This window comes from Euleptes europaea, chromosome 3, assembly GCF_029931775.1.
Source record: "Euleptes europaea isolate rEulEur1 chromosome 3, rEulEur1.hap1, whole genome shotgun sequence".
NCBI lineage: Eukaryota > Metazoa > Chordata > Lepidosauria > Squamata > Sphaerodactylidae > Euleptes > Euleptes europaea.
The window spans coordinates 49,785,092-49,798,817 of record NC_079314.1 but is presented as its reverse complement, the minus strand read 5'-3'; the positions used below and the strand labels follow the sequence as shown (position 1 = coordinate 49,798,817).

General features: G+C 41.1%; 1 protein-coding gene across 1 annotated transcript in view; it reads right to left on the bottom strand.

The window, feature by feature from the left end:
* The window catches only part of TBC1D22A (TBC1 domain family member 22A), a 123,748-nt gene that overhangs the window by 67,351 nt on the left and 42,671 nt on the right, over positions 1 to 13,726 (bottom strand). The window contains exons 7-8 of the mRNA XM_056846693.1: positions 13,398 to 13,460; positions 5,540 to 5,654 (exon numbers count right to left, since the gene is read on the bottom strand). Coding sequence (XP_056702671.1) covers positions 5,540 to 5,654; positions 13,398 to 13,460 — 178 coding nt within the window. The remainder of the gene's footprint in view (positions 1 to 5,539; positions 5,655 to 13,397; positions 13,461 to 13,726) is intronic.

Here is a 13,726-nt window from a genome sequence, read left to right as displayed (position 1 = left end):
GCTCACTGCATGGGTCATTCTAGACTTGGCTATTTCATTAGCCAAAGATGGGTTTGGTCAACTGACTAGTCAAATACTATTAAGCATATTTAAAGTATTAACTTTACTGTAGCAACCCAAACTTAAAGTCCTGAAGATGATCTTTTGCTTAGGACATCCCAAAAATATTCGCCATCATGAGGAATTAAAAAATAAACAGGCCTAAACCTGTGCCGGTCCTGAGATAAATAGAAGCAGGTATTAGGCCACCAAACCCTTTCCCTATAAGGAAAAATGTTAAGGAGATGCCGCTTAGCACCCTCCCTTCTTGCAGCCATCACTATACACCAAGTTGTGCAACTGCAGAAGGAGGGAGGGACCTGGGAACATCTGTGCAAGACCTGGGCTGAGCAACCTCCCCTCCCTTTTTTGCAGGCAATGTAGAACCTGGGCTGGGCCACAGCCATGAGCTCTTTGCCCATGGCTTGCAGCCTGTGGCCCTGTGTAAGCAATGGCAGTAGATCCAGCACCAGCAGAGATATCCCCATTGCTCATCACCTGTCCTAAATTTGACTGGGGGGGGGAGGCTGTGGGGCTGTATAATTTTAGTTACATTTGCATTGTTTATATCTATTTTACTCTGTAAGCCACTCTGAATCCCACTGTGGGAGAAAAGCAGGATAAAAGTAAAATAAATAAGACATATCATCTCGCAAAAAGCTTACGTTAAATTAAACCACTTAGTAAAAAGATACAATCAGATACCACAAACAGTCATTCTGTACACCAAATTATCCTTAAATGAAAGTTATAAAATATGGGGTCCAATTAATTTTGATCCCTCTCATGGGAAAATCTAGTCTTCCTTGAACACAGAAATGCATCTGCACAGCCCTGGACATCATCAAAACTCCACCTTTACAGGAGGAAGCCACACACAGGAAGGCGATCCTATGCATGAGCAGTGGGAGTGAAGGGGGAATGAAACACAGCAGAGTGAGGCTAGCAGCACATTCCTAAGGAGAGTTACTCCAGTCTAAGCCCATTGAAATGAATAGGCTTAGACTGGAGTGGCTTTCCTTAGGAATGCACTGTAGATCACCCACCTCCCCAACTTTATATTTTAATAAAGTTGCTGAATCTAAGAAACTGAAGTGCAGCAAATTTATCCTTCTTAAACAACTCAAGAAGGCATCTCAACTGCAAATGAGAAAGTCAAAGAATAATGATCAACCCTTATAGAGTTTAACAGACCAGACAACTTGACACATAAAAAACAGACAGCAATCAAATTTAAATTAAATGCAAATAGCTACAAGGTCAGCCTCATAAAAATCTAATGTATCAACATCTTAACTATGATAGCAGCTCGTCCTGTGAATGTCATCCAATTTTAATTTACACTCTGATAGTTGGAAAATGTAAAAGAAACCGCATTTCTGTAATGCATCTAATAGTAAACGCTACACATTAGTGCTTTGCTGTGCCTCTATGGGCCCAACTAAATTTATTTATCTTGTCACAATGATACTCTCATGACTATTCTGTTAACAAGTTAGCCTTCACAGGGTGTATTCAGAAACACTGTTTGGAATTTACATTAACACACGAGGAAATCTGAAAATTCATTACAATAATCAACGTGGGACAACGGATTCTGCTCAAATCCTGTGCTTTTCCACTTTTATCTGCACCATTATTTTGAATATCCTGGTAATATTCCCTTCGTGGATACTTTCAACAAATAGTGATTCAAAAGTTAGGACAGGTCCCAACAGAGAGCGAGACTCTCACATGTGCTACTAAGACAGAAATAAAAATCCTTTTCATTATTTTAAAAGTATTAACTTTCCCTAGGTAACATAACTCAAGCTTCAAAACAAACACACAAAGTAAGCTTGTCACTTAACTCAGTTATGAAATTCCTTACCTTTAAAAGTAAATGATATTTTTGTAAGTGTTTTCAACTTCCAAGAAACATCAGTTCAAGAAGATGAAAAGGGAGAAATGGAATTCAACCAAAATGGGTTGGATATATAAATTTACAAGATTGGGGGTTATTTACTTTTCTAGTTATAAAACTCTAGCACAGTAATATTAGGGAGAAGGGAAGTAAAATAAAGGAAATGGGAAAGAGGCAGAGCAGACATTGTACATAATTGATTAATGTTCAAATTAGTGATTATTTACTATTCCTTTATGCCAAATAGACACTAGTACCGTAAAGACCTGAACCAAACATTTCTTTGCAAAACAGTCCACTACAGGAAAGTTTATAACATTCTATTACTGCAGTAATTCTTGGGATTCATTAAAAAACAACCAATTAAACAGTGACTTTACTTCTAATGGAGATGGTGAAAGGAAGGAGCAAGTATTTGTTCTTATGTCAATTCGAACATCGGAGCAGCTAAAGCCCACATTCCAGCACACTATATATATATATATATTTAAAAAATTTTTTGCTGTCTAGTCATAGACTTATGGCGACCCCATAGGGTTTTCAAGGCAAGAGATGATCAGAGGTGGTTCGGCATTGCATGCCTCTCCATAGCGACTCTGGTATTCCTTGGTGGTCTCCCTTCCAAATACCAACCAGGGCCGATCCTGCTTAGCTACCGAGATCTATGAGATTGGGCTAGCCTAGGCTATCCAGGTCAGGGCACACTACATTAGCACCCCGAGATGAGTTTATAGGCAATGTTCAAGAAGAACCTTTGGGAAAGTATGTGCAAAAAACTCAATTATGTGAGTAAAAATTCAAACTCTGCAACTGAAGGCATTACGAAAAATGATAAAACTGTCATGTATTCGCTTAGCTCAGTCTTGTAACTCTGTTCTGAGTATTCACAAACCTTCCTCTCCTCAACTTTCAATGAAAAATGGAAATTGGGATTTTGAAAAATGTGGAAGAAGGAAGGAGGAGCTGTGGCTCAGTGGTAGAGTATCTGCTTGGCATGCAGAAGATCCCAGGTTCAATCCCCATCATCTCTAGTTAAAGGGACTAGTGAAGTAAGTGATGTGAAAGACCTCTACCTGAGACCCTGGAGAGCCACTGCCGGTCTGAGTAGATAATACTGACTTTGATGGACCAAGGGTCTGATTCAGTATAAGGCAGCTTCATGTGTTCAGGAAGATAACTAAGAGCAGAAATGAGGCCCAAGGGAAATGGCTGTGGTCATGATGACAATGGTGGATAGCTCATATCTGAGTATTTGGTGCATGTGTTCTCTCCAAACAGTTAAACACATTACCATTTTACTTAGGAGCAGCCATTAACAAATATCAGTGAGGGAGGAACTACTTCTGCACAACCAATCACACTGGATTCTGACCAATGACTGGTTTCCACTGAGAGCCTTACTCTGTTGAAGAAAGAGCTTCATCCATCGGAGAAACACATTTTCATTGCAACAGAGTCCATCCCACACCTTCATTGTTCAGTTGCAGAGGTAGTCCTCCCAGATGCTTCAGATATCACAATAAACTGTGGCTTGTGCAACAAACTTTGGTTAATTTACCAGATATACATAACAAACCCCACTTATTACATATAAACCTTGGCTTATTTCTTCTTGCCTCTTCTCTGCCTCCCCTTACTTCTGCCCTGAACTGCAATGTCTGTGATAAGGCAGCTGCAAGGGCAGTGCAATTCAAATTGTATAGGAATTCAGATGACACAATGAATCACTATAAATACAATCTGAGTACAAGCCCTATAGCTGGCGAACTCAGTTTGATGCATTCAGACATCAATTAGCCAGAGAATGATCAAATCACGGTTCATCACAACATTAGAATACAGCATTTGAATTCAACTCAAAGACTCAATATATTAATGAAGGAAACAGTAGCACAACATGTGGTCTGTTGTAAATCCCTATGGAAGGAGAAGAGTTTGTTTTTATATGCCGACTTTCTCTACTTTTTTAAGGAGAATCAAACCAGCTTACAATCGCCTTCCTTACTCCTCCCCACAACAGACACCTTGTGAGGTAGGTGAGGCTGAGAGAGTTCTGAGAGAACTATGACTAGCCCAAGGTCACCCAGCTGGCTTCATGTGAAGGAGTGGGGAATCAAACCACTACATCACAAAAGAACCATATTTACTGCATTTTTTTGCTGTTTATGACTGCCACATAAAAAAATACCAACTGAGACTGACTTGCCCAATGCCTATAGTGAATGTCATAACCAAGCAAGAATATGGTTTTCTGCGTCCAAGCACAACACCCTTACCACCACAAAAAATTGCGGGTTTTTTTACAGCACCTTTACAGCACTACAAACAAAAGAAAATAAGATGCTTTAAACATCCTTTCGGCAGGTTAACTGTAAAATGACAGTTAATTTTGGTAAGGAACATCATCCTTCCTTCTAGCTTCCCATTTACAGCTCAACATTCAGGCAATTAGTCCTACTGGCTTAGCCAGCTGAGAGTGCTTGATCCAATTTTAACCCCACTGTGCTGCCAAGACCTCCTAAGGTAAGTGCTTCCATCCTGCAAAGACTTTTTTTTTTTTTAGTTCTTCCACTGTGGCCTGTAATTTTGTGGAGATTAAAATAGCAAGTCCTCCCCTAGGTCTCCCCTTCCTCTCTGGTGCCAAGGCAGGGAGGTCAAAAGTTGTAAACAAAGATTTATTGTGACCATGAGATGGACAAAATGCAATCAACAACAAGACGAGTTACCTAACCATATCCTCTAATATGTGTTTCTCCACTGGCCAAGCACACCAGTAATAAAACCTCTCTCTACAAGAGTTGCACAAGCCCAACTTTCAACGGCAACCACCAATCACCACAAGTGGCCATTTGACAGTCAATTTTAGGAAAAACACATTTTACTGTCTTGCAATATAAACTGGTGGTAAAGTACTTAAAAACAAACGTGTTTACTGTATTAATTAAATGCCCTATTTGACATGGAATATCAATTCTCTAATCACATCTCATTTCGACTTTGTATTTCAATTAACAACTCCAAAGTATACCAACATGGATCCTACTGTTTTAGGCTCATTAAGAACATTTTCATTATCAGTCAAATGAGGGGGGAAGAGGCAGAAACTGTAAATGCTCTCTAGAGTAGCCCCCTACCCTCCTTAAAAGATTATTAGAGGCATAGCACTAGTAATTCTCATTAGTGGCTTAGTGTCAAAAAAAGGACTTCCTGTGAAATAGAACAAAGCAAAGCAGGAGTCCCCGTGCAAATCAGTAAACCAACAGCCCTTCATCCATTCAAGGGTAATCTGTCCTCTATTAAACAGAATTAATCTTCTTTATTATATTGATATGAAGCAAAAAAAAATCCCATCACTGTTAATGCGTAACATTGCACACCATCTACACAAAGGAAAAAATAAGTTAGTGGCACATGGACCATGACGTTTAGAATTCACAAATACATTCTCAAAATGCGAAGCTGTTTTAATACATTTTTTTCATGATCAGTTCTACTTCGTGAGGTTAATATTACAAAAATGTGCCTAAGCCACTCATCAGGTACAAATACGCTTCAATCAAGGTTCAGTAACATGAATGTTAATGTGATTTATCTTACCTGCATATTCACAAGTGAAGACAACAAAGAATGGAGTAACCAGATCATTAATACCCTGAACATATCCACTGGCAGGATGACGTATTGCCCAGATAAACAGAATTCTTTCAAATATCTATAAAGAGAAAATGTAGAGAAACATGAAGCAACATGATCAGAAAGCACAAAGAGTAACACACACAAAGCATATTCAAATTTAAGCCAACATCAGCAAGTACAACTATCAGCCAGCATTAATTCAGTTTCTTGGTTATTTAAGGAGAACATTTTCAGGATTACTAGCAATGTGTTAATTTGAATTAAGTTACAACTTGTAAAAAGATGCATCTGCAGTGCAGTAAAATTTTGCTTTTCTTCCAACATTTTATTTAGACAAAACCAGGTTCTCACATAGCAAGAGGGATTTTTGGCCTTTCTTCCTTGAAAACAGGCCCCCTGCCACACCAAACTGATCTTAAACTTCCACTTAAACTCAAAAGCTGTTTGCCATTGGGAAGAGTTAGGTCCTGCTGCTTGTACCGCTTTGGGTGTTGAGAACTAACTGAATGGTTCCTTCAATCATGAATGCTATCCATCCTCTCTGGCACCTCCAATTCCTTTGTATTTTCAAGGCATGCATGTGACTTTCCCACAGGAGATTCACGAACATTTCTCAAATATCACTCCAATTATATGCTTGGACAATACACGAAAATTGCACTAGGAGGAAGAAAGAGCACAGTCAAGGAAGTTTTGTCAGTAATAAGAACGCACCCTGTAGAATATGGCCTTATATACTGAAAGTATTAAGAAAAAAAGTTTCTAACTCTCATGGATGCTATAGAGCCGTGTTGGCGAACCTATGGCACGCGTGCCGCAGCCAGCACACCGAGCCCTCTCTGTGGGCACACGTGGACCCATTGCGTCTGCCTAGGGCTGTGCCGTGTTGCCGTGGTGAGGGCGCTGAGGGCGGTGCTCCTTCTCCCCAAGCCCATGCTCCCCAAACCTGCGCTGGCACCCTCCCTCTCCTTGCACCCGGGGCAAGCCCCTCCCTCTCTCTCAAGCTCATGTGTTTGTCGGGGCGCCCCGCCCGTCTTCAGTTTGGACCGGGAGGCTGTGGCCGAGCACCTTGCCACGCCCCCTTCAGTTTGTCTGGGGCCCCGCCAGTCTAAAAAAGCATTTAGAACATTATACAACATTTGCAGACAATCCTACAAGCCATCAGGAAATCTACAAGGAATTTTCTAGCATTGTAGCAGCTGCAAAGGTGAATTTTAGTAACAGATTTTTACAGTTCCGTAAGATGGAGACAACCCTGTGTTTTGTTACTTCTCCAGATAAAGCCAAATTTGAAGAACTTGATCTTTCCTGCCTACACTGGTTAGATTTAGAAAAGCTGGAAATGGAGCTAATAGAATTTCAAGAAAGTTCTATCTGGAAAAATAAATTCTATGACCTGCGTGAAACACTTGAGAAGATAGAAAGGATGCCAAAGGACACCACAGTTAGTTCTGAAAATGAAATCCTTAAAGTGTGGAATTCTCTGCCAAATAATTTTAAGTCAATGAAAGCCCTTGGGATTGCTTTCCTTACTTTGTTTGGATCATCTTATGCTTGTGAGCAGCTGTTTTCAGCTTCGAATTATATCAAATCTGACACCAGAAACAGGCTAACAGATGACCTGAGTGCTGCATGTTTTGCTCTCAAACTTACAAAGTATGAGCCAAGGGTAGACAAATTATCAGCATGCACACAACAGCAAAAATAACATTAATTGTTCAAAAAATTTGACGATGTCCTCAAAGATGTCACAAAAATGGTAAATTACATCATGGCTCGTGCTCTGAATTGTCAACAGTTTCAAGCACTTCTTGAGGAGGTTCAGGCACAGTATAACTGTTTACTTATGTACAATAATGTCCGGTGGCTGAGCAGAGGACGAGTCCTGGAGAGATGCATGCCAAATGCAAACTTTTACCTTTCAATAAAAAGTTGTTTGTATCATTGAAAGCTCTGTTATTGTGTTTTTCTTTTAAAGCAAAATATGTGAATGTATGAGTTGTTTTTTCTAAACTAAAACCTCAGTATTCAGGTTAAATTGCCATATTGGCACTTGGCGATAAATAAGTGGGTTTTGGGTTGCAGTTTGGGCACTCGGTCTCTAAAAGGTTCGCCATCACTGCTATAGAGTAAGAAAAGCCTCAAAACAAGTTACCATTTCTGCTTGAAATGCCAGATTTCCTGCATATAGTGGGGGGTTTTTTGTGCAATGGAGGCACCTTTTTTGTTGGTCGTCTTCTCTCTAGCATGCACTTCCATTGAAAGGCATCATATTTTTCACATCACACAAACCTCAGTATTTTCCACTAGGTGAAAATGCATAACTTCCTCTAGATAGCTCATTTGTGGTTGTTGTGTGGAAAATGGTTACAAGAAAGTCACAGGGACCTAGTACATAGGGAAGGATTTGTGAACTAAACAGTGACACAGGAAGAGCAAGAAGGGTGCCACAAGTCATGGTACAAGGCCATGGCACTACAGGGTATCTGGAGAAGGAGGAAGAGAAGAATCTCAGAGGAAGTGGATGACCCTCTGAGATTCTTCTCTTCCTCCTTCTCCAGATACCCTGTAGTGCCACAGTACCCTGTGTAGACAACTTACAAAGTTGTCATTGAACTGAAGTATGGGCACAGAACTACAGAAAGTACATGTAAAGGTTACAGCCAAGCAGTGATATGAACCACTTTCCCACGTTTATAGTCCACTTGAAATAGCTTTGGTAAATACACAAAGCATAAAATTGGTTGAGGATGCGGGATACCTCTTTCTTCCCAATACACTTTACACATTTATGGCTGTCATAATTGCTTATGCCTTCTTCCAGACGATATAAAACTGGGCCAAAAGCTCTTCAAAAACTTCAGCTGAATTCTACATTATATCAGACATGAAGAAGGAGTAATATAAAGAAAACTCCATTGCAAAGTTAAGCTGTGACTTAGTGTTTTCGAAAATCTACATTTTCAAGTTCAGATTAAAGAAAATTTAAAATTGAAGGAAATTTTTAGAAGTGATTTATTAGGATAAACTATGAAGGTGGGATCTTCCTTTCTAAAATTGAACAGATCATATATTTGGTATAGAAAAATACACATTTAGGCCATATTTGAAAAACCACAGACTGAGGTAGAAGAAGGATTTATAGGTCTTCTAGGTTAGAACTGCAACAAAATAAAATTGTTTAAGGGGTTTTCTGTCCAGGTTTGGGTTTTTTAAACGTCTTGAAGTGGCTTACAACGGTTAACGCATAAAACAGTAAAATATAAGCTAAACATTGGCAGCACAGGGGAAAAAATCTAATATGCACAGCCCACTAAACTCTATTGTGCATTAGCACTGTCACAATAGAAGGAATGTTGGATAACTGAATTTCCTAACAGATATTCTCATGAATATAATGGAGAAGTGCATATGGGCTGTATGATTTTGTGCCACAGGCAAAGACTCACATAAATTAATGCTCTTTTACTTAAACAATATCATCATCATCCCAGCACATCAGCTCAACGGGGATTGTGCTAAGCTAGATCCCTTCTCCCCAGCGTTTGATTTTCTATTTACATGAAATATTTTGTACAAAGGAGCATTCAATCACCCAGGCCCCTACCAGAACTGTAACAGTCTAGACCCCACCTAAGCTGCTATTTGTGAGAACTAGCCCATGGAAAGCCTCCAAACAGCCATAGTCAGGTTGCTCTCTCATTTGGCTGGGCACCAGAAAACGTATTTGTATGCAAGCCTCAGTTGAAACAATCAAAGGGTTGGATTCACTGGTTCCTGCTGTGTCCCTTGGGCGCTGGTGTACCAAACGCGGGCCATTTGCTTTCATCATTCAAGGTGGCTTCTCCATTCTTGGCCATGCTCACCACCCCTTACTGTTATTTCATTACTGAAAACATTTCTAAGCCAGCATTTTCCCCAAATCTCAGGACCCCAAGAGGCAACAACAGAAGTTAAGCACAATGACAGCACAACACATAAAACCGTAGCCAAGAAAATCAAGCCCACAATAAAGCAGTCTCTACTTAAAAGATCAAAGTACTCTTCAAAACCCTCATCCTGCCCCCAACTGCAAAAAATAAAAACCAAACAGGTTCCTTGTTGTGCGTCTGCCTGTCAACGTCTCCTTGGATGAGGAAGAGATGGAGGACACCAGCCCCAGCCCTTGGATGCCACAGGAAGACCCACCAAGTGCAGAGAGGGAGTCTCAGGCCAAAGTTAGAATGCCACACTCTCAGTCTCACAGCATGGGATCTGAAGCTGAAGTAGAAGCGCTGCAGCTGCCAGCCTCACCCCCAGGGTCACCAGAACCCTTGGAACACCAGAGAAGGCAAGCACGGAAGAAGGTACAGGAGCGGCTCTGTAGCACATGTTTGGCAGCTCAGCACCGGTCAACTGAGCCCGTGACATGGAGTCACCACAGGATCAGGGCCAACAGCCATATCGGCTGCAAAGCCATTCATAAGTAGCACCTGTCTATAGATGACTCAGCAGATTGAGGAGTTGCACCTGCTCCTGATCAGGGCTTCCCAGCCAGAGAAGCGTAAACCAGTGTGGAAGCAACTTGTCCACAACCCTTGTGTACCGGCTGTTGCTCTGCTTCTTAGAACTCTGTGTGCTTGACCTTTGGACTGGATTTGGACTGTGTTGCTCGGATTTACCCCTGACCTTGGACTGTGACCTGGCTTGTGCTTTCTGGATTTGCCTACTTGGGTGCAGACCCTGGACTGTACTTACTGCCTGTTGCCCCAAGGTGCTTGTCTGAACCCAGGCATTCCTAAATACCCCATCCTCTCCTGAAATCTATAAAAGTGGGGGGTTTATACATGCATTGAAGGAGGCTGCCATACAAAGCAAGGGCTGCAACAGAAAAAAAGCCCCAAGAACAGGCAGTGGCTGTTCATCCTCATATGTTTGAGTGGAGTGATTCATGAAGTACAGGGGTTCCAGGTCATGCAGGAAAAGGTAAGCATTGGAACAGAACCTGAAACTATAAAGTCTACAAAATGATCGTACAGCCAATGTAATAAGGACATAAGAACTAATTTGCCACTAAATTTGGAACTGGAAGTAACTATCTTCCTATCTTCCATACAATGCTGCACGTTGGCTACTAGCACCATCCTATTCCAGATTCAAACGTTCACTGGCCTAAGCTTCAGGACCTCTGCATCCCCACTAGCTGCATTTGGGGCTGGGGGGATTTTTTTAAAGGCAGAGAACAGAATCATGGATAGGATTCCATGGCTCTATGAACAATTCTCAAAAATTCCAGGCTTAAAGATTCCACTTTGGTTGCTGCATTGCCCACAATCTCAGCCTACACTATGTGCCCTCTCGATGGCCTCAGATTTTTCAGAATATACCAAGCAAATACAGGAAAGCCAAACAGTATGCTAGGACTTGAGGATGAAGCCAAGAGGAAACAATGAAAAGTGACTGACTCACAATACCCTGACAGCATACTTGTACTTAAAACTATGGGCTGCTGTAAGCTCAGATATCAAAAATCAGCAGAGCAAACCCACTAGAGAATAGATACTGTCCACAGTTTAAGAGTAAAAAATACAAGGACTCTGTGTGTGTGTAAAATGCCTTCAAGTTGCAGCCGACTTATAATGACCATGTAGGGATTTCAAGGCAAGAAAGGTTCAGAGGTGGTTTGCCACTGCCTGCAAGTTTTCCCAGGTTCCTTCCCATCCATGTTCAGCCAACCTCTGGCTAGAAGTGATCAACTAATGAGGATGATTCTTACTGTCTATGGTGCAAAGTCCCTTCCAATCCAGCTGTAAGCTTGATTAAAACATCAGTCAGAGCCTTCTGAGTGGTGGCCCCATATAATCAGCTAGCCTTTGAGACTTTATCTTGTAGGCCATATGCAGACAATGCAATCATTCTACTTAAACTTGCTTTTAACATGAAGTTGATCTAATTTTTACTGCATGGCTTTGAAAATGCATGACAGCAGGAACCTCCACAAAGCTAGCATGGTTTGCCACACAAACTGTTAAAGGGGGTTGTCTGGAGGTACTGGAGAAAGGAAAAGAGGGCCTAGGGTCCATAAAAACAATCATCAGGTTGTTTGGGGGGGTGTCTTTGGGTTGCCAATATTTGAGACACTGACACAGGTCCATAACTTGATGTAAAATTAAACTCTCTTCTTATAGTGCAAATATGAAAGAGACCAAAAGTCTCTGCTGTGCCTTCAAAACAGCCAACTAGCAGCAAAGATGCTGAATTAGAAGGAACCACAATACAAAATACTTTACTATTACTTTCCCTCTCCCCAGAGTAATTTGACCTTTTCTAAAAATTAACATGAATAAGGCCAGGGTACAAATGCCTGGGTGTAGCAATCAAGTGGATGGGAGAGTAGAAAGTGAATTCAGTCAAGAGAGACACAATGCTGATGTTTTAGAGGGAGGGAAAACAACCTTCCTATTCTGGGCAGCTTAAAGTTGTCCAAGCATGTCAAAATTGCTTTTGGATCTTCAATTGCTCTCTGAAAAACAAACAGATGAAGGTGCAACAGCGAGCCACTTTTTTTGGTTAAGGAACTTTCTTCCCTTCTAGACTCAACTGATGCACACCTCTGAAATTTCAAGGCTGAATAAAAGCTAAGGTACTTGATGTGGAGCCGGCCTTGAAAATGACTCAGAAATTTCAGGTGGCACAAAAAAACAGCTCCTTTATTGCTTATTCAAGTAGGTAGATTTGAACACAACACCCATTTTAAAGCAAATGGACCAGCTTCCAGCTGGTTTCTGGGTTCAATACAAAGTGCTGGTTACTGCCTTTAAAGTCATTAATCAGTTCTCCTACTCTCATGCTCACACTTCAATCAGAACAATATCTCCCGGCCTCCCTTCTCAGGTAGTATATTCGGTCTTAGTGAGTGGGATTTTTCCTGTCGCTTGGTTCAATTATGGAACAGCCTCCCTGAAGAAATACCTCAAGCCCCATCCTGTTAACTGCCAAACATTAGGGCACAAGAGGTGCTCTGCTGGACCAGACCAATGGCCTATCTAGTCCAGCATCCTTTTTCCAACAGCGGTCAGACAGCTGGCATAGGTAAAACCAAAAGCAGGGTCTACTATACAACAGCCCCTCATCTAGCTGACTGCTCTCTAGTATCTGATCATCACAGGCACTCTGCCCCTGAACTGCAAGATCAAACTCAGTTACTGTGGCTGACAGCCAAGGATAGATCGATCTTCCATACAACTGATCAACCCCCATTTAAATCCATCTAAGCTAGTGGCCATCGCAACATGTAAAGGCAATGAGTGAAGTGGTACTTTTGTCTGTCCTGAATCTGTCAGTTTCACAGGGTGGACTCTAATATTGTGGGAGAGGAACTTCCATTGACAATTGCTGTATGGTGAATAAGACACCAAAAGTGTTTTTTAGAGTTGTAAAAGTATTTTGGTTTGTTTTATTATGGGGCAAATCATAGTTTTATTTTGTTATTTATATATTTTAGTGCAATTGTGTGTGTGTGTTTTTTAATTTGCGCTGTTAACTTCTCTGAGCTTTTTTTCTGGAAGAGTGGGACATAATGTTTTAAATACATCCAAGTAAGCAAGCAGGGTCATCAATGAGGTGCCCCAAAAGAGAATCTCTCTGGGGAATAATTCCTGCCCAGGCTATATAAAGCCCAAAACGTGGAATCAAAAGCTGGGGGGGGAAGGGCATTACATACCCAGCAGGCACTGCTCGTCAGCACGCAGCAGTTTTTATGGCATCCCCGGGCAAACATATAACAATTTCAACTTAACAATCACAGTGCTCAAAATTATGATCTGACAACAATACTCGCCTCTGTTACTTTGGGTTGAAGAATTAAAGCCTCTGGACTCATACGAGGAATATCTATATGAATCTGAAAGAGAAACACGTTTATTTTGGAAAGCTTCACAAGACAATGACATTCAGATACCGCAGTTAAAAACTCGTTTCCCCAATAAAATAAGGATAAGTTATGCCAGTTTGGGGCCTACGTGGCTCTCTTTGCCAGATTTCATCGTAAGCCTTTATGAGCTTTGTCCTTTGTCACACAGGACATTTAATATTGAGCATCAGATACACTGAGATATCACCTGTTACAGAAAAGAGTAAGAAATTTTTTTCAGGGATAGTTATCAGCAA